At 36.3% G+C, this 21,228-nt stretch overlaps 3 protein-coding genes across 3 annotated transcripts in view; all 3 read left to right on the top strand.

Annotated features, from left to right (window-relative positions):
• LOC103476161 (uncharacterized) overlaps positions 1-13,408 on the top strand; it is a 33,991-nt gene extending 20,583 nt beyond the window's left edge. Inside the window, exons 14-30 of the mRNA XM_017308514.1 lie at positions 1,293-1,403; positions 1,841-1,891; positions 1,975-2,037; positions 2,127-2,186; positions 3,207-3,306; positions 4,648-4,736; positions 7,253-7,285; positions 7,988-8,260; positions 8,644-8,913; positions 9,347-9,679; positions 9,804-10,064; positions 10,558-10,806; positions 10,986-11,111; positions 11,389-11,451; positions 11,547-11,606; positions 11,966-12,025; positions 12,656-13,408. Of these exons, the coding sequence (XP_017164003.1) occupies positions 1,293-1,403; positions 1,841-1,891; positions 1,975-2,037; positions 2,127-2,186; positions 3,207-3,306; positions 4,648-4,736; positions 7,253-7,285; positions 7,988-8,260; positions 8,644-8,913; positions 9,347-9,679; positions 9,804-10,064; positions 10,558-10,806; positions 10,986-11,111; positions 11,389-11,451; positions 11,547-11,606; positions 11,966-12,025; positions 12,656-12,759 (2,306 nt within the window). The 3' untranslated portion in view covers positions 12,760-13,408. The remainder of the gene's footprint in view (positions 1-1,292; positions 1,404-1,840; positions 1,892-1,974; positions 2,038-2,126; positions 2,187-3,206; positions 3,307-4,647; positions 4,737-7,252; positions 7,286-7,987; positions 8,261-8,643; positions 8,914-9,346; positions 9,680-9,803; positions 10,065-10,557; positions 10,807-10,985; positions 11,112-11,388; positions 11,452-11,546; positions 11,607-11,965; positions 12,026-12,655) is intronic.
• On the top strand, positions 11-2,959 carry LOC108166877 (uncharacterized). The gene is made up of 8 exons (XM_017308597.1): positions 11-240; positions 1,293-1,403; positions 1,492-1,507; positions 1,593-1,654; positions 1,841-1,891; positions 1,975-2,037; positions 2,127-2,186; positions 2,530-2,959. The coding sequence occupies exons 1-8, from the start codon at positions 15-17 to the stop codon at positions 2,607-2,609; spliced, it is 669 nt and encodes a 222-aa protein (XP_017164086.1). The 5' UTR covers positions 11-14; the 3' UTR covers positions 2,610-2,959.
• Positions 13,409-14,040: 632 nt separating the features above from the next.
• The window catches only part of LOC103476160 (uncharacterized), a 44,257-nt gene continuing 37,069 nt past the window's right edge, over positions 14,041-21,228 (top strand). The window contains exons 1-8 of the mRNA XM_017308513.1: positions 14,041-14,336; positions 16,210-16,369; positions 17,348-17,383; positions 17,549-17,809; positions 18,310-18,576; positions 18,666-18,941; positions 19,334-19,597; positions 19,722-19,997. Of these exons, the coding sequence (XP_017164002.1) occupies positions 16,333-16,369; positions 17,348-17,383; positions 17,549-17,809; positions 18,310-18,576; positions 18,666-18,941; positions 19,334-19,597; positions 19,722-19,997 (1,417 nt within the window). The 5' untranslated portion in view covers positions 14,041-14,336; positions 16,210-16,332. The remainder of the gene's footprint in view (positions 14,337-16,209; positions 16,370-17,347; positions 17,384-17,548; positions 17,810-18,309; positions 18,577-18,665; positions 18,942-19,333; positions 19,598-19,721; positions 19,998-21,228) is intronic.

Below are 21,228 nucleotides of genomic sequence, written 5' to 3'. Positions count from 1 at the left end.
CAAACTGGCCTCAGATGTTCAGTGGTGAGACGATCACTCTGACATGTGAGGTCCAGGGAGGAGAAACCACTGAGTGGACGTATGAATGGAGGAGATCTGGCACAACTGTAAAACTGGGAAATGACAAAGACCTGAATGTGACAATTTCTGAGTCCAACAGTGGAGACTACATGTGTCAGTGTCGACTCAGAGACGACTGGTATTCTGTGACAAAGTGGAGTGAAAAGATCCCAGTGTCATGTGAGTCATGTTTTTTTCTTAACAAAACCAGGCAGCTGGTCGGAGCCCAAAGACCAGCACAGCATCTTCCATCAGTTCAAAACCGTTTGAACCTGCTTGTTGCTGAGATGAGCTCTGTAAATACAAAACACAGTTGAAATATTCTGATTATATTCCATTCAAGTGATAAGATACTAGTGTTTTACTTTCTCTGCTGGTGTCTAATCATGGGAATACAATGTTGACCTCATCACAAGCAGATGTGGCACTGATTGAAAATGCATCATCACGCTGGCCCCTCCTGTTTGATTTTAACTGTAGCTGCGCATTTTATTCTCAACTGAAAAGATTTATGTGGAAATGACATAAAAAGCTAGAGATTCTACATATTTTCAGTAATATATTACTTTGAAGAAAAATGTCAAGAGGTGTGTGGAGAAAAAGCTAATATGATAACGCTTTCAAGGTGTTTTCTCATTGTTTTCCATTAGGTGAATGTGTTGTTGATGTAAATCTACCAGCGGATGCATAATAAACTGAAACATTTTGTCTAAAGACTGCACATAAGATGAAAACCCAATAAAACTTTAAAAAATGACTGTGCTACCCACAAAAAGACACAATTTGCAAATATGAAATAGGGAAAAAATTTTGTTTTGTTTCTAAAGAAAATACTTTTTTTTCCCCCTTAAAATGAATATTTAGGCGTTAGAAACAACATCATATTAATAAGACCTAATGTTGATGATGGTATTCAAGACAAATCTATGTTTTTGCAAACGTTTCCATGATTATCTTAAACAGCATAGTGTGCGTTCAAAGGAACATAGGTGGGACATGGAGGACGTCCAGATTTAGGAGTTGCTATGGATACGTATCAGTCAGTAGGACAGTTGTAGGTGGGGATTCTGCTGAGCTGGCTGACAAAATGTGCCTTCTGTAGACAAATTTTGTTTAGTTTTATTTTAGTTTTAGTTTTTAGTTTTAACATGTAAACTATTTTTTTATAGCTAAATAAAAAGTAAATGATATTTCATAAAACAAAATGACACTGTTCTTCTTTCCGGTAACAGTGTCCACTCCTGGCAGCTCTTCATCTCCTGTCCTTATGATCGTCGGACCTGTTAGTGGAATCCTCCTGGTTCTTCTTCTGGTGTTACTGTGGTACTACAGGCAGTCCAAAGGTGAGATTGGTAATTGGGAAGGTATAATAAATAGCAGCAGGAGGATTTGAACAATGAAGTATTGAAATAATATATTTGTTTTTCACAGATTTACGCTGGGCTGGGTCAGTAAAGCACATCACTGGACATCAAATATCTAAAATTACTACATTTCTGTGAACATAATTTACACTATCAACACTGTTTTAGGCGGAAGCTTCTAAAAAGCAGATTCAACAAGAATGAAAATGATGAGAGCAACTCTCTGCATGGTCAGAAATTAAACAATTTTTGTCCTTAATACTGCAGACGTTTTAAATTATGTTAGCATTTGCATCAATAAGATTGCCTTATACAGTAAGGAACGCTTTACAATTTGCTTACTGAAAAACAAAATGGAGAGATTACAGTGTTTGTGTTAATGCAATATTTTATTCACTTTTTTTCCTGCATTGTAGGTGATGATCATATCTACGAGTCGGTCAACTTTTCAGAGCCCAGTGGAAATGGTAAAGTAAATCTTTTCCACCAGATTTAACTGCTACATGTTCAAATGCAAGTAACTGATCTGGAAAATCCTGAAATGTTTCAGTGGTAGACAAACCCACAGATGTAACCTACTCTCTGATTGAACTGAAAAACTTTGGGAAAGAGAGTAAGTCCCAAATACAACTTAAAGAAAAAAAAAATCAGCCTTGTTTTGATCACTTTTTTTTAGAAATTGTGACGTGTTTATTTGAACAGGTACCCCAAATAAACCAGCAGAGGGCGCTGTTTACTATTGTCTGGAACCTGGAATGGAAGGTACAGTGAACTCCAACGTAACAATATGATACTTTCCATCGCTATCAACCAATGTTAGACTAAAACAAAGCTTTTGTTTGTTTTTTGACAAAATAGAAATGCTTTATTTTTTTTACACATTGTAAGCCATCCTCATGTATGTAATAAAATAAATATTTAGATATGTGATAAAATATTCAAAAATAAAATAAACCCAAAGTGAATTTTTGCTTCTTACTTATTTGTACTTAGATTTAAGAATTTACAGGAAAATTAATTGTAGGAATTTAAAGTTTAAAGCAAGTTTTAAAAAAAAATTGTGTATTCAGTACACTGAAGTCTTCCAGTCGTTGTCCTTTCACAGGTAGGGGGAGCCCTGGAGCAAAAGAAGAGGCTGTTTATTCTGAAATCAACTCGGGACCAGAGAACCATAACACCATGTAGGCTGCATGCTTTAATAATTCAGTCTACAGCTTCTAACTCATGCAGATTTTGTAGGATTGATTGTAACAAACTAAATATTAACCTTTCATAAAACTGATTTTAGCTGTTTGCTATGTGTGTGTTTAAAATAATCCCTCTCAATGTTCGCAGTCATTTATTATACTGGCAACTCTGCTTTACTTTGCTTTACTTTGCTTTAATTTGTTTTATTTTATTATTTTAGTTACTCACTTTGTAAAAATAAATGATTCCTTTTTGTCATTCCGACATTAAATCACACAAAACTTTTTTTGTTTTGAGTTCAATTACTAGCATTATTTTTTTTTATTTCTTAACAGTAAAATGGTAAAGATGGGGATATGTAAAAACTATTTATTTTTCCTTTAAATTCAAAAGTTTTTTTTTTTTTTAGTATATGGAAGAACTCCTTTTTAACTGTATGAATTAGGTAAATGTGTAAATTTGGTGAATTTCTGTCTCCTTAAAGTGGTTTTCTGGAATTTCAAGCAAATGTGATTAGTGGTAAATGAGCGTGACGAGTATTTTTATTATTAAAGTTCTGGATAAATAAATGAGATGCTTTTCATGTTCCGTGAGATGCTCCGCTGTTCTCATCACGATCGCTCATACAGAAACCAAACTGTTTATCTGCCACAAGCCGTGGCGGCCACCTCGACCTCAAGGCTCAGAGGTCGAGGTGTGAAAATGAGCGAACGGAAAAGATTAAGCTAATTGTGTGCTTGTTTATGTATTTATGCCTTTTGTGACCAAATGTTTGAAACATGTCATCTTGAACAAACATGAGATCAAGATCACATAAAAAGTCGAAGCAAAATCTGTTTTTTCTTACATTTTTTTTCTGTTCAATATTTCCCTCCTTATTTAAGCTCCCTGGCTTCACTGCTGACAAACTGGACACTAGGTTCTATAAAAACAGTGATAAGGAGGATGATGTGATGGCGTAGGACTAAGGCCTCCCCACATAAGGAGGCCTTAGTCCTTGACGAGGTTGTTGCAGGTTCGATTCCCGACCTGGTGAACTTTGCTGCATGTCCTACCTCTCTATTTACGCACTTTCCTGTCCGAGCACTTTCAAATAAAGACCGTTAGAATAAAAAAGAAAAACTGTGACAAATTAACTTTATTTTAGGACTTGGGCAACTACTCTAATGTGCAAGTTGAGCAATGTTTGAAGGCAATTTTGAAAAAAGTGCTCAGAAATTCTCAAAGAATTAGAAAAAAAAGAGGTCATTTAGCAAATAGTGCTGAAAAACAAAAATGTACTAGTTGCATAATGGCAGGTCTCTTGGTAAATGTTATTGCTTGGGACTCTGCAGATATCAAACTAGAAAAGAACCACGAGTCTCTTTTTGTTACCTAATCGAATGTGGAAATGTTAAACAGTCAAGTTGGCTATTTTTTTATTTCATAATTACTAATGTTAAGTAACTGAGATCAGTAACACATTTCTTTTTAAACTTTAATCAATATAAATATATGTTTCCAAATGACTGCTCTGGAAAAAATACACTTTAGTCACATGTTCAAGTTGATTTCCTGTTATGACTTGAAACCACACTGCCATCGCCCCCACCAAATCTTCAATATGCTGAGGATAGTGTTCTGACAGAAAAGTAAGTATAAAAATAAATGTGAATTTGAGGAACTAAGCTTTAAAGAGAACAGAAGTCTGGTTTCTAGCCCCCAAACAATCCTGGATCATTTTAATAGTTTGGCCATTAAAGGGATCCAATAAAAATATTGGAAGAATTGCATGCACAAAAAGAAGTATGGTTCATTTTGAAACAATTATTGCACTATATTCATTTGGGATTTTTTTTTATTCGTCGGTCAGATCTTTAAAGATTCAACAAGCTTAGTTTCTGATGCCTTATAGAAATTGTTCCTTTATCTATAAACTGGAAACCCAGCCACAGACGCGAGGGTGAACCACAGGCATGATAAACTTAGCATTGAAACATGCTGGTCATGCTGGTCTATGCATCGGATGCAACACCTTTTTCGGTCAACATTATAGCTACAGAAAAGCAGAAGCATTAATCATTAGCTGTGCAGTAAGTCATGCTGTGAGGATGCAGCGCCATCTGCTCTGGATGGGCTTTCTCTGTAAGTACTTTTATGCTTGCTTTTCTATTCAAAATGTCTTACTTGTAGTAGAAGGTACATTGCATCAAAGGTGTGTTTAGTTTTTTAAACAGTTTTTATTTAATATGTTTGTTGGTTATTTTCCATAGCAGTTTAGTTTAATCATTAGTCATGTGTCCTAAAGGACTTTAAAGAGCAATGAAATACAAATGTGATGTATTTGTATTTCACATGAAAGATTAACACAGTATGTGCTTTGGACGTGGAAGAAAACTGAGATAGAGGGGTTTGACATTTTTCAAAGAAAAACTTATTGACATTCTTCTTCAAAGAAAGTGGGTTTGCTTCTTGAACTGAGTCATAAACAGAAAAGGATTAGAAGTGTTTCCCTGCTTGTTTTAAGTGCTTCCATTCTGAAGTTGAGGGATTAAAATAATAATAATAAAAAAATCATGACATGAATTGAGGAAGTCATCTAAACTCTTCAATCATTTTTAAATGACTGACTCAGTTTTTTTACTGTCCCCATCTGCATCATCACCAGATATAGTGTGACTTCTGCTCTGCCCCATCAAGCAGAAGTGTGAACTACTCAAAATATATCCATCCATCCATCCATTTTCTTTACACCCTTTGTCCCGTCATGGGGTCGGGAGGGTTGCTGGTGTCCATCTCCAGCTAACGTTCCAGGCGAGAGGCGGGGTCACCCTGGACAGGTCGCCAGTCTGTCACAGAGCATCACAGAGACACACAACCATGCACACACACACTCACACMTAGGGACAATTTGGAGAGGCCAATTAACCTGACAGTCATGTTTTTTGGACTGTGGGAGGAAACCGGAGTACCCGGAGAAAACCCACGCATGCACAGGGAGAAGCCAGCTGAGACTGCAAATTGGTTCATACCACTACTCATCATCCAGAAGGGGGAAGGGGATTTTTCTATGTTAGTTTCAGTTCGGTTTTTGTGTAGTTTCCCCTTGGTGTGTTGTATGTGGCCTGATGAGCCAGCATTTGAGTTTTCCCCTATTGTCTGTGTTAGAGAGGTCTGTTTGTTTGAGTTATTATGAGTTGATGTCTGTTACTTTGACCTCTTTTATGGGCCCAATATTTGTCATTTTTTCTATTATTTACCCAAGTTTTGTTTGGGTTAAATAAAAAACAACTATTTTTGGCTTAAAACCGGTGCCTGGCTGTTCCTTAACTGCTCGGTCCATCACATTGTGTTTAGCTCAACATTTTTGTAGATGAAGTGACAGTTTTTGATATGGGCTGCATGGGCAGTTGCCCAGGGCGGCATTAAAACGCGACTAGAAAATAATAAAATATGCCTTCTCTATCAGTTGTGACCTAAAAAATTTTGCTGCTGCTTGTAAACATATGCTGTGGAGTAAGTGTATCTGCTGAGTACTGAGAGACTGGGATACCTATTTTTTGTTTTTCTGCTGCAAAGGGGTTTGCAGCAGGGGTTTGCAGATAATTGCAGCAATTATCTGACAAAATTCAGATAATTTTTGGCTTTTAATTTGGTAAAGGGGCAGCAGAAGGAAGGGGCTGCAAGAGCACCATATGCTCGAAAGGTTTCAAAGGTCTCACCGTTGCAGGCTTTTTAATTCTACTGGGTCCCATCAATCAGTCCAATCATCTGTGTTGAATTCATGGCAACATGGCATTTTCTCGTGTGTGCTATGCAGCTCTGTCATTTTCTACTAGTTGCCAGCCACTGATTTAACTTCGTGTTAGAAGAGAAATATCATAATAATCTTCCTATTGTTCTTCATTTAGCTTGCATTGCCAACTAGCTAGCTAACGCCTGGCTAGAAATGTTTTCTTCATTGTTTATTCAAAACAGCTTAATCTATTTTCATGTTCTCCTTAATCTTCTTCTTCAAACAAAGGGTGAGTAGATGTGCTTAGACTTGCATAGAAAACCCACCTGGTTTGTTTGTGAGGTGAGTTTCCAAGCAGCATATGACAGACCTCCATTCAGAGCTCATCATTAGCTTCAAGCTACAACAAAGTTTGGAGCCACTTTTCAGATAAAAATCTTGTTTTTGCTTTGCTTTGGTTTATTGATTCCTTCCAGGTGTTTCTAGCAGCATGTACATGTTTTAATGTCTTTTGTTTTTTGGACATCTTGTACATAAATATACTGATTACCTGACTTTCAGGTCTGCTAAGAAGTAGCAGTGAGGAAGATGCATAACTTGTGAACCAATTATGTGTTTACCTGCACATAGGCAACGCTGAGCCCAAACTTGTCATTTCTGGCCTGCATAACAGTGTGGTAGATGACTGACTTTCTACATCCCCCTGAATGCACCATCCTCACAGTGGGGGCGGTAGTAATGCTGCTTCTTCAGCAAGGACCAGATAAACAGGCTGGATGATCTGGATGGATTTCAAAGATGAATAGAACTGAATACAAGAAAGATCTTGGGAAAAAAAATGTTAAGAGATCAAAGAATGAATACTTTTGAAATTTCATCTTTATTGTTTGTTTACTTATAAATTATGTGTAATTCTTTATTACAGTTTTCAGCATGCTTTCCTATGGACATCCTGAAGGTGAGATCCTTCTCGTCTCTTTAACTGTTAAATGTGATTCATGTTCAGTATTCAGTTGGCTATGGTATCGTTATCATTTTTAGTCATGGAGAAGTTGTCTTCATGTTGCTCAGTGCAACATCTTGCTTATGCAAAGTAACATATATTTTTTTTAGCAACAACATATTTTAATAGAAATAATAAATGAACATTTTTAAATATAAATTATCCTAAAAGCAGAATGTCTCGCATGAAAAGATGAGAAGACGATTCATCACCCACCAGTACAGCCAGTGAGAATACTCTGTTCCATTGTGCAAATAATCTCACTTCCTTAATATATTTTTGTTTGCCACCACAGCCCCACCTGTTAATTTGCAAGGTCCCTTGAGATGGCATTTGTTGTGAACTGGCTAAATATGAATAAACTGATTTGAATGAACTTTGTTTCCTATAAACACGGCCATTTAAAAAACTTTAAGCAAGGATAATTTGTTAGATATCAGTTTTAATTAATCTGAACTGCATTTGCACTGGCTTACTGCACATTAAAGGCACATTCCTTAAAACACTTATTGGTAAAATATTTAATCTATTTCATTTTTGGTGTTGGCATCAGAAACACGTTAGATTGATTATTCTAAAAATCACTACATATAAGTAGATCAAATATTTGAATATCTGTCAATGACTGGTGAATCTTTGCTTTTCTTTTAACACCAGGGACAACTAAACTGGCGGCAGATAAAACAATTCTACCAGCAGGGGGCAGTGTAACTCTGACCTGCACTGTGGATGGTTCAGGTCACTTCGTTATTTACTGGTACAGACATGATTCCGAGTCGTCTGAAGGTCAGATTATGAAGAACTATGCAGCAGACAAAGTCATCAAACTCTCAAAAGGAGGTCTGTACAGCTGCAGAGGAGGAAAAGAAGGAAAAGGAGGTTCAGTTTCGTACACAAATTACAGCAACAAGGTCACTATTGAGGAAACACGTTAAGTTTGGTTGTTTGTAACTGACAGAAACCGTTTTTTAAAGCTTTGTGAACCAAAATTAATGTTAAATTCTTATTAAATTATCATTTTAATTATTTGAACATTGTATCACACACACCTCTGATAGTGTGTCATACAAGACTGGGCCAAAATAAACATAAAAATCAGATATTTTATTTTTTTTAAATATATTTTACTTAAATATTAAGAATGTTGTTGCACATAAGCTTTTCATTCTGGGAATGTTTCATGTTTGACAATCAGAACTTCCCTGATCAAATAACTCTTTGTCATCGCATTGATTCTTGTTTTGCATTGATATATAACAAAAACTTCACTTATTTGTAGGAACATTTTCTAACCAGATATTTCTGTATCTCAGTTTCTTTTAAAGTCACTGTGACCTTTGACCACAAGTGGCCTCGGATTTACGGAGGAGAGACGGTCACTATCAGATGTGAAATAAAGGGAGGTGGACAAATTAACTGGACCTATGAATGGAGAAAAAACAAGACGCATGAGAAAACGGTATCTTCAGGTGAATACAGGATCTCCGGAGCTAAACAGTCTGACAGTGGAGAGTACAGCTGCAGAGGAAGAAGAGACAGGTTTTCCTCTACAGAGTGGAGTGATGCTTTCTCATTAACTGTATGTAAGTTGGTCCGTTTCATGTGTTAAAATTATTTCACAGTAATTTGGTCTACTTTTTCTTAACAATGAGAATGCATTAATACATATACATTTAAAAAGTTTTGCATAACACTTTAAATAACATTGTGACAGCAAAAGTGGACAGCATCCTCAGGTTTGGGATTCAGTCTGCCTCAAGCAGAGAGGTTTTGTTACAGAAATGGACTAGTATGTTTTTGGGGGGTTTTTGGCAAGAAAATATCCTATTTGAATGATTAACTTCTTTTCAACACACTAGTGAGTCAGCTTGTATGTTATTAATTTAACTAGTATAAGCAGTTAAAAATGATTCTAAATGTGTTTAGTAAGAAACCAGCAACAAAATTAAGAAAGAAATGAGCAATAAAAAATGTAAACAAGGATTCTCTTGATTTCATTGAAATCTCTTTCAACAGATAATCTTGTTCCTGTCCTCTCTGTGTCTCCATCATGGCTGAATCCTGGAGCCTCAGTGACTCTGAGCTGTGAGGTTGAACATCCACCTGCAGGAACCAGGTTCTTCTGGTATAAAGCTGTTCCTGATCCATCAAGCAGCTCTTACAGCTATGAGTTGCTGCCTGGTAGCATCAATGGGACTAAAGAGAATATCTATATTAGTCGTGGACAGACAAGAACTGCAGGGTACGTCTGTGAAGCAGGACGAGGGGAACAAGCTGTGAAAAGCAAACCGAAATTTGTGTGGTCTGCAGGTCAGTTTTTTCCCCGTCTTTCTCTTCAGTCGAATGAAGGTACAGCTTAAAGTGTACAGTTAACGTTCTTATTAGCTCTTAATTAAGAAGGGTCCTATAATGAGACTCTTAGAGAAATATTTTTAAAATCTCACTGTGTTTTTTGTATTTATTCTTTTGTCAGAGTTCCATCCTGGATCCTCTCTCAAAGTGAATCCTGACAGAGTTCAACACTTCAGCTCTGATTCGGTCTCTTTCCACTGTGAAGGAAACTCTACTGACTGGAGACTGATGAGGGTTTCAGAAACGGGCCAGCCTTCATTTCTGAACTCATCCAACTGGGGAAGAAAACAATCCGTAATCAGAAACTGGTCTGATGGTGGAATATTCTGGTGTGAGTCTGGTTTGGGAGAATTCAGCAATGCAGTAAACATCACTTTACAGAGTATGTTATTATTTGTTTTATTTTTAATTATTATTTTTTAAAGCTATTTTAATGTAAATAATGTATTGTAGCTGTTTAACACTGATCTTATTTAAAAGCTTTAACTGAAATAAATGAATAAAATGTTTGAATCCTCATCACCTCTAACAGACATCCAGTTCCTTGGCGAATCTTTGCTGCTGCAGTACCCATTGTCATTTATCACGTCTCACAGTGAATACTGCACTGCCACCTAGTGTTAAGAACATACGTGTATATTTCTGAACTACCATGGCAAATAGTCAGATTTTAGTATTTCTAACTGATTTAAGGAGAGAAAGTTTAGTTTAATTTAACGCTTTATATGTAAACATCTGTTATCTTATGTTTAGAAAAGCTAAAAAAAAATGTAAGTACTAAATCCACACAAACATTTAAAGTAGCAGGTCTTAGGTTTAGATTTGTAAAAAAAAAAAAAGTAATGCAAAATCCCTTACTTTTTTTTTTTTTACAGATGATTCTTCTGCTCCTCTCCTGCTGAGTCCTGTTCTTCCTGTGACTGAAGGAGATCCTGTGACTCTGAGCTGCAGAGATAAAAAACAAAATCTTCTCTCCAATGTGTTTTTCTATCATAATGATAAACTCATCCATAATGACAACAGAGGGGAGCTGAAGATCTCTGCAGTGTCAAAGTCAGATGAAGGTTTCTACAAATGTCAACATTCAGGAAAATATTCACCAAGGAGCTGGATGTCTGTTAGAGGTGAGGAGGAGGAAAATGTTTGATGGATTTCATTCAGTAAAACCTTATAAATGTTAGAGAGGAACAAGGTGAACATTGAGGATGTTTGTGTTAATGCGCTGCAGATTTTTGCATGTTTTTCTGACAATTGCTGTTAAACCTACTGTTAGATAACATTTCTTTCTTTTCTCACAATTCAGTGTTTCTTGCAAACCTTCCCGCTCCTGTCAGGTCTTCATCCAATGTGCTGGTGATCATTGGACTGTTTAGTGGAATCCTTCTCATTATTCTCCTGCTGTTTTTGTGTTATTACATACGCTCCAAAGGTGAGACCTTTTTCTCCTCACGTTCATTCATCCAACATGTTTTTATGCTTTTTTATTTTTAGAAATAGTCATTTGTATGCACTTTATTGTATTTTCCTCTTAATGAGCTCCACCACAAACAAGTTAATCAGAATGAAATTAACAAATGCAACTCTGTTCTTTCACAGCAGAACTTAAATCTAGTTTATGACAATGTCAAACATGATATTTTTTCTCCTGAATTCCAAATTTATTGGTTTATCTAGGAAACTGATCTAAAAATGTTTAAATATCCCAGCCCCTGACGAGACCAGAGAAGTTACCTATGCTCAGATTGAAGTGAACAACATTGGAAAGAAGAGTGAGTTCTGAACACAATGTGCAAACAGCATAATTACTTACATCCTAAAGTCACCGTCTTGTTTTGTTTTGTTTATTTTTTGATTATCGGAGCAGGAAGGCCTCCGAATACAGAAGAGGGCGCTGTTTACTCTAAAGTGAAAAGAGGAGCTGCAGGTACAGTCGGCTACTTCAGTCAGTTTGTGAAATATGATGTCACACTGCTTGAATTATCAACTTCTTGGTTTAGAACTAAAGGAAAATGACAGATGAGACGCACAATTTAGGAGTTTTAGAGATTATTTAATTTGTATTTGTTTACACTGTTGCATCACAGCAAGATGGCCCAGTTTAAATTACAGTCTGAGGTTTTTCTGCATGCACTTTGCATGTTCCAGTGGTGTATACATGCTTTTTTTCCCCACAGTCCCCAACAGAAATCTGCATCCCTATTAATTTCGTATCACTTATCAACATGGTATTTATTGGTATTTAATCCAGACATGTCAGATGATTGAATGGGTTTTCTGTTTCAGATTTGAATCCAGTATATGCTGACATCAACCATCAGAACAAAGCCAAGAAAAAGAGGAAAGGTAAAATCTGCCAGTCATCTTCAGTTTTTAATGTTTCTTTCTGATTACATATAAAAATACTTTATGTGCACTTAAAGAATATTGTTGTAAGATTTCCAGATCATGGGAAAAGGGATTATTAATCTCAATGATGACTTACATAATGCTGCACAGTGGCGCAGCTGGTAGAGCTGTTGCCTTGCAGCAAGAAGGTTCTGGGTTTGATTCCCGGCCTGGGGTCTTTCTGCATGGAGTTTGCATGTTCTCCCTGTGCATGCGTGGGTTTTCTCCGGGTACTCCGGTTTCCTCCCACAGTCCAAAAACATGCCTGTCAGGTTAATTGGCCTCTCCAAATTGCCCTTAGGTATGAGTGTGTGTGTGCATGGTTGTTTGTCCTGTGTGTCTCTGTGTTGCCCTACGACAGACTGGCGACCTGTCCAGGGTGACCCCGCCTCTTGCCCGAAACGTTAGCTGGAGATAGGCACCAGCAACCCTCCCGACCCCATTAATAAGGGACAAGGGTGCAAGAAAATGGGTGGGGTGGGTGGACTTACATAATGAAAGATTTATTTGCCAAGTTTACCTACTTTTTATTGTTTATACAAGATTAGACTTCATATTTTGTTTTTCAATAAGTCTTTCTCTTTTCAGGAGAGTTGAGTCCTCCAGCCTCAGATGTAATTTATTCTGAAATCAAATCAGTACCCATCCTGGATAACAGTGCTACCAGGCAGGATGTAGGGTGCGCTGAATAAATTTGCAATCTATTAAACTCAATGCAATTACATGAGTCAAAATTTGCATTATACATGCTTAGGTCAGCTTACCTTTATATACTTTTCAATTGCAAGTTTGTAATTGAGGCAGTTTTTGAACATGGAAAGAGATATTTTAAAGCTCATAGCATCTGCTTGGGATCTTTAGATAATTGAAAAAATTCACTTGGGACTGAATTATGTTTTAACAAAAAAACTCAACTGTTTTATTTACTAAAAATCTTCTTTTTAACATCTAAATCAATGTTGTGCATGATAAACACACTGTGTATGTTTTAAGATGAGCAAATCAGCTAAGTGGACATACATTCTTATTGTCAAGTTTGTAACACTAATTTTTCCATTTTAAAATGGGTGAGTTGTTGCATTATAATTTGTAATTAGTTTATTGTTTTACCAATTAAGATAACTACACAACTGCCAAGCTTGCATTTGAATTTGCTGTCTAAATATTTACTTCAATTAACACAGTGGTAAATGAATTTTATTCATGTCAATATTCGTTAAAAAGTTTCATTACTTACTGATGTGGTTGGATTTAATCTGGAAGATTTTTCTTGTATTTTGTTTACCTAACAGTATCTTGTTAAATTGTGAAATAATTTTTCATCTGCATGCCTTGACTGAAAAAAATAAAAACATTAAAGGCCATCTTTCCTCTTCCCTTCCTGATTGTTCTTTATAACATTCCCTTGTTTTTCCTGATGTCAGCAGCAAACTCAAAATCAAAATGTCAGAGAAACCTCATGTTTGAACATCACCGCTGTCAATCCGCTGCTCCTTCGAAGGGAACTACGAATTGCATATAATTAGAAATAACACTGAATACAGGACGCATCTAACACTAAAAAAGACATCCATTATATGAATATTCCACTTCGGTCCTTGATCTACCAGCTTGGTTTTTCATTTTGCATCTGGAAGAAAATATTTTATTTAAGAGTTACATTGCTTCCCTTTATCCAAAGCACTGTTTATGTGCTTGGTAAAAAAAAAAATCTGTTTGTACAGTGGCTTGACTTGTTGTCTGTGGCAAGCCGTTTTTACATAAATTCGGTTTTACCGCCCTGACATTCCAGATATCTAAAATTGTTTTGTGATTTGACGTTTTATTGACAATTTTGTGCAGGAAACGTAAAATTCTGCAGGCAACTGTTTGGACACCACAAAGGGGCTTCCACGTCATTCTTAATTCAGGTATCTAAAATTGTTATTTTGACTAGTCATAATTGTGTTGAAGATATCTTAAATCATAATTACGGATATATGTCCCGTCAAATGACAGATCCAGTGACGTTATTTGAGATATCTTAAATTACATTTTGACTATTCAAAATTCAAGAAATAATAATTTCTTGAATTATTATTCTTACTAGTAAGAATGTAAATGCAGATATCTGAAATTACAATTCCGGATAGTCAAGATGTAGTTTTGTCTGGTCAAAGTGCATTTTTAAATATCTGGAATGTAATTACGGATCGTCAGACGAAACCGAATTTATGTTAAAACGGCTTGCTAAGTCGTGCAGATGACGCCTAAAGACACACTGGTAAAGGTAAAGTGACGTGTTTTTACCAATTTAGTTTCAATGCTAGTTAATACACACACGGAGGCATTATATATCAGTTTTTAACACATTTTTCCTCCAGACACATTTGACATTTTGTACCTCGACAGAGGTGAGCTGGTTAACAAATTCAACATGGCGAATGCTACACAAGCCTAGTTTATGCACTTTACCTAATGTTAACCTTAGCTAGCATGATATGCTAACGGGGACGGACCACGGCAGTTAAGACATAGGACTGTGGTTATAAGTTGTGTAAGATTTCTTCTTTGAAACAATGGGAGGACACTTTAGTAGCTGTTAACGATGTAATTTTGAGAAGATTACTACCATTCACATTATGTGTTTCTATGGAAAGCCATTTTGACAAAAAGTTGTTTTAAAAGGTTTATGTCAGTCTCCCTTTTCTCCATCGATATGTTTACCGACCGCTCTGCACCTTAGGGGGTTAAAAAACAACAAAAAATTACGCGCATATTGCGCAAAACTCTGAAACAGGAGAAGCGGGACATAAAACGGAGCGACGAATGTGAATTATGGCATATAAAAACAGAATCCGACGCTGAACAGTGGAAAATCAACACATGATGTGAAACACATGACGATTAGGCGGCGCAGCAGGTGATGAGTGAATATTACTGATGGTCAATAAATGATCAAATAAATCCAGCAACAGGAAAGAAACTAAAATGGACATAGCAATAAACCAAGAGAGGATAAAACTAATCAAATGAAACTAAATGGAAGTAAATGAAGAACAAAATGCAAGAATAAACTAAGAAACTAAAGTAAATACAGAGGAATAAACTAGCATTGCAAGACCTTTCGAGCAATAATTAATGCAGATGACTGTATGGCAAGAATAAACGGACACTATTTCCATATAAAAGGGAAAATAATATTGTTGAAGTGCCATGGGTTTGTTGAGACCACATCTAGTACTGAGAATAAATATAACTTACAGACCATAACTGTAAATAACTTATCACTTATATTTTTAATTAGATTTGATATATTTATTTCTTCAATATTATTTTTCATGTCAGTGTTAATGTCATGAGGCTGATGACTCCATGACACTTTCAATTTGACTCATTAGGATTTGATTAAGAACCAGATTTGTTCTTTGTAATTTTTGTCCAGTAAAACTATTAATCTATAAATCAATAGACAGGTCTATATAAAGATATAATCCATGTTTCTGTTTCATATTTGTATGGCATTAAAAGGATCTGGAACTTTTGTTTTTCCACTGAAAGCTCTGCTTTGAACAATAAATGCCATGTGGGTGAAATTTTATGGATGATACTCTGATGTCCCATTCTCCTGAAGGCAGCACAGAGCTGCACCACCAGAAACCGACAGAAACACTGAAGAGAAGAAGAGCTATGATTAATGTAGTTACAGTTGTATCCATGTTTTATTGTTGCAGAGCTCAGTCGGTTTGCAAATAGTTCAAAGTTTAAACTGGCATGTTGAACATCTTTTATCTGGTCATTTTGTGGAATATTTAACAACTAGAAAATGGCAAAGAATAAGACTATTTTTTCCACTCTGATTTTCTGCTTTTACGCCTACCAAATTTTAACTTGAATGTTCATTGCATTTTTCGTAGACGCCTGTATTATTTTTATATTATTATATGTATTATTTTTTGGTGAAAAATACAGAAACAAGCATACAAATCTAAACATCTACAATAGTGATAGTAATATTAATAATAAACTAATAGTCAGTGCAAAGTAGCCTACAAATTCTTTGGTGGGGGGCGGTGAGGGACCTGGATAAAGACTAGGGGGGCGCTGGCACAAAAAAGGTTGAGAAACGCTGGTTTAAAATAAACATTGTCCTTCATTCTCAGGTAAAACGTTGATCCTGTTTCAAACGGCTCCATTTCTGTAGAGACGCTGCAGGGGCAACAAGTTATGAAAGGAAGATTATTGGAGCAAAGCAGAGGAACAGCTGGCTTCAGGTTGAGGTCAGGATGAGGAACATCTCTCCCAGTGTTCTGGTCTCACTCTGTAAGTAGATCACTTTATCTGGACGGATGATGCACATTACAACAACACCATCTGATGTAATATCTACTTTATCTTACATTGTAATTTTGTAGCTTTACTTAGTATAACTATTTGTTCATGATGTCTTTGCTGCTACTTCCAACAAAGGAGATTACAGTAATAAATTACTAACACAAATATTTTTGTGCAAACATTTTGAAAAGCTGCTTATTGTAAAAGCAGGCTTTAGCATGTATTTATATCTCAAACAACCTGGGGACTCTAAGCCCCAGTTCTACGGGGTTTAGAGTCCCAGTTGACAGCGTTGCAACTAAAAACCGAGGTGTGAGTACCCTTGTCAAATGGCATTTTGGCTAAAACTCTGAGGTTTTAATGTTCTTTATCTTTTTTGTTTTTGTTTGTTTTAATCTTTCACTGTTTATTCAATGTCACATGTTGTTTTTATATTAATTATGTAAAGCACTTTGAAATGCCTTGCTGCTGAAATGTGCTATACAAATAAAATTTGATTGATTGATTGATTGATTGATTGATTGATTGATTGATTGATTGATTGATTGATTGATTGATTGATACAACTAATGTGGGAGCAGTGAAGATATTATCTATCAACAATGAAAAATGATACATGATCTCATACAAGAGCCTCAAATTATTACTTAAAAGCTTTTATCTCTTTTTTTACCAGTAGAGATGAGTGTGACGTTTCCGTAGCCGTGCAGAACGTCTCCAGATGTTCTGTCTTCAGTCAGGGTGTGAAATTTATAAAATAAAGTTTCAACTCATCAGACAAAACAACAATAAACTCAAACATTTGGTCGTTTTGTTATCAGAACTAATATATATTCAATATCTTTATTAATAGTTGCATTTGTTCAACATGTAAACAGAATCATAGCTGAATGTGAGGGTTTGGCAAAGATTTTTGATTGAACTAATTTATTATTTCTGCTGATGAACTTTCAACCTTTATTTCAGTTCTGATCACACTCCTCTGCTGTGGACAAACTCAGGGTAACTTCAGCTTTTAATCTGTATTTTAACAATTTATCCTCTCAGGAACAGAATCCAGTTTATCTTTTATATCAGATATTATTCTATTTATCTTTCAATGTTTATCTTAATGTGTGTTTGTTACAAACCAGAAGAGAAATGTGCTGAATGTTGGTTCTGTTGTAGGTGCAGCGCTGACTATTGAGCCCAACTGGTCGACTTTTTATCATGGAGAGTTTGTTACATTTATCTGTGACATGAATGAAGGAAAAGACACTGACTGGGAATACCAGTTAATGAAGAACAATGAAGAATTGTTCTCTTTTCAGTCAGATAAAATATTCAAACATCTGTCTACTGGTCATAGTGCTGAGTATCAGTGCTGTGGTCGCAGGAGGAGGTCAGATGAAACAAAATGCAGTAGAAGTCTCAGTGTTGATGTCTTCGGTAATATATGAATATTTTGAAAAATTACAAAGTTTCATATGACTGTTGGCCCTAAAAAAATTGCCTTTGTAAACTGTAAACTTCTTTCGTAATTCCAATCTGATTTTTTTGTTAATAAAATAGTGCTTGAAATATGACCCATACATAATTACTGGGTTTAATTTTTATAAATTAAATTCAGCCATAAGTTATAAAAGCAGTCAACAAAAAAATGAAATATAATTTACATCTTCTTAAGTATATAGACTAGGACTAACCACATTATCTGTTCAGGAAAATGAATGCACTTTTTCATGTTATGTAATGAAACCATTTGAAACTAAATTTGTTTTATTTTTTAATATCTAAAAACTATACGTAAATAAGCAAAGATGACAATAAAATGCATTCACAGCTTTTTCACATATCTACTTATCTGACAGAAGCATCACTCTTTACACTATGTGTTTAATTAAAGTGTTTTATATAAGATCATCTAATATTTGTTTCCATAACATCAGCGATACCCACACCCAAACTGACAGTAGGTCCAACAACCATACCAGTAGGGGGCAGTGTGGCACTGAGCTGCTCAGTGGAGCGCCCTGATGAATGGAAATACAAATGGTGGAGACAGAACAGAGGCACTTCAGTTGACAACCCACGAAATACAGAAGAAAACAGAGATATCACTGTGACACAAGGAGGAATCTACTTCTGTTTTGGATATAGATTACCTTTCCCATTCTTCACCAGACAAAGCAATGTGGTCACCATAAATATAAGTTGTAAGTTTATTTTTTTTAACTGCCATAAACTAATTCTACTGAATATTTTTAATGTGATTTAATGTTTCTCTTCATATATGTTTCTACAGTTTCCAACAAGGTTTTTGTGACTCGACAACCAAACTGGCCTCAGATCTTCAGTGGTGAGACGATCACTCTGTCATGTGAGGTCCAGGGAGGAGAAACCACTGAGTGGACGTGTAAATGGAAGAGAGATGAGTCAATAATACACAGAACAAACGGTAACAACTGGACTTTCATTGTCTTTGAGTCCAGCAGTGGAGTCTACATGTGTCAGTGTAAAAGAAGAGATGACTGGTTTTCTTCAACACAGTGGAGTGAAGCCATCAGTCTGTCTGTATCAAGTAAGTTGACATCTGTTAAATATGAAAATGTTGCTGATTTAGTCCATAATTAAGTTGTCAGTGTTAATGCTAAACTCCCCCCCCTCCCCTCACACACACACACACACACAGTGATTCAAACTTTCTATTAGAATAAAGTTTCTATGTCAGGTTTGCTTTTGTGAAGTCTCACAATAATCTGAGGCTGGTTGTTAATCTGTGTGGCTGGAACAATGAGTAACTACCAGAATCATTCATATTAATGAAGTCCTACATTGTTGACACATTTTCAGTAAATTCCAAATCTATTCATTTATTTCAGTTAACGAGTCTGAAGCTAGTTCGGCTCATATAAATCTTGTATGTTTTTATTAATTATTGAAAAATTAACCAATTTTAATTCATGTTAATAGATAAACCCAGAGCCAAACTCACAGCAGGTTCAACAACTATACTAGAAGGGGGCAGTGTGACACTGAGCTGCTCAGTGGAGCCCTCTGCTGGATGGAAATACAGATGGTTCAGACGAACCAAAAACACAGCTGAAGATCAACTCACTAATAAAGAAAACRGTGATATCACTGTGAGACAAGAAGGAATCTACAGGTGTGAAGGAGAGAGAGGAAATCCCTCATTCTACAGTCATTCAAGCCATGATGTCACCATAGAGATAATGTGTAGGTTTCTTTTTTTATAACTTCCTGAAACTAATTCTACTGAATTTTTTTTTCTCTTTAAAACTGTTAGAAACTAAAACTATGACTGTGATTTGATTTTTCTATTCATTTCTGATGTTAACAGTGTCCAACAAGTGTTTTGTAACTCAACGTCCAAACTGGCCTCAGTTGTTCAGCGGTGAGACGATCAGTTTGACATGTGAGGTCCATGGAAGAGAAACAACTGAGTGGACGTGTGAATGGAAGAGAGATGGGTCAATAATACACAGGACAAACAGTAAAGACTGGACTTTCACCGTCTCTGAGTCCATCAGTGGAGACTACATGTGTCAGTGTAAAAGAGGAGATGACTCGTTTTCTTCAATAAAGTGGAGTGAAGCCATCAGTCTGTCTGTATCAGGTAAGTTGACATTTGTTAAATATGAAAATGTGGCTGATTTAGTCCATAGTTTAGTTGTCCGTATTAATGCTTAACTCGAACACACACAGTGATTCAAACTTTCTATTAGAAAAAAAGTTTCTATGTCTGGTTTACTTTTGTGAAGTCTCACAATAATCTGAGGCCGGTTGTTAATCTTTATGGCTTAAAGATTAACAACCGGCCATCCAGACTGTTAATCTTTAACCAGAGGTTCCCAAACTGTGGGGACAACCAAACTATGTGGGGCGCTGTGCCATTGCAGGGGGGGCACAGGAAGCCGTCTGGATGAAAAAAAAAAACCATGAACGCTGTATGCGCTGGGTTTTTACCTTAGAATGGCCAACTCTCTTTTATTCCTAAGTCAATTTGATACAGTAGGGTCTTCTGCACTTCCCACATCTGTGTCCTCTGTCACTTTTATCAGCAGTTAAAACTGTTTAATCCGTTAACATGTGGTAACCTGTTTTTCCGAGCCGCCTTTAACGTAACATGAGCGCTATGACACTCGCATTGGGTTTACACCTGTGCGGCAGTGAAGGAGACCTGCTGCTGTGCAGAGCTATGCAAGTTTGTGTTAGAATCATGGCAGCAAACCAGCAAAACGCAAAGAACTTTTCACAGTTTTTCTCCCTAACTAACAGACTGTTGAGTAAGGTTGTTAGATGGAGGTAAAGTTAGCTCAAAGATGACTAGCTAGCTAATATCAATACAGCACCTTAAGCTTAACAAGCCTGTAGTCTACCGATGTTGTTATATACATTCATTTTGCCCCCCACCCTCACAGGCGTCGTTCAACCAGACAGTCATTTGTAATCCATAGGGGGGGCCCAGAAAATGTTTGGAAACCACTGGGGGGGGCGCAGGAGAAAAAGTTTGGGAACCACTGGCTTAAACAATGAATAACTGTCAGAATAATTCATATTAATGAAGTCCTACATTGTTGACACATTTTGAGTAATTTCCAAATCTATTCATTTATTTCAGTTAACGAGTCTGTAGCTTGTTCAGCTCGTACAAACCTTGTATGTTTTATTAATTATTGAAAAATTAACCAATTTTAATTCATGTTAACACCAGACAAACCCAGAGCCAAACTGACGGCAGGTTCAACAACAATACTAGAAGGGGGCAGTGTGACACTGAGCTGCTCAGTGGAGCCCTCTGCTGGATGGAAATACAGATGGTTCAGACGAACCAAAAACACAGCTGA

The sequence above is a fragment of the Poecilia reticulata genome, linkage group LG14, assembly GCF_000633615.1.
Source record: "Poecilia reticulata strain Guanapo linkage group LG14, Guppy_female_1.0+MT, whole genome shotgun sequence".
Classification (NCBI taxonomy): Eukaryota; Metazoa; Chordata; class Actinopteri; order Cyprinodontiformes; family Poeciliidae; genus Poecilia; species Poecilia reticulata.
This window is presented reverse-complemented; position numbering and strand designations above follow the sequence as displayed.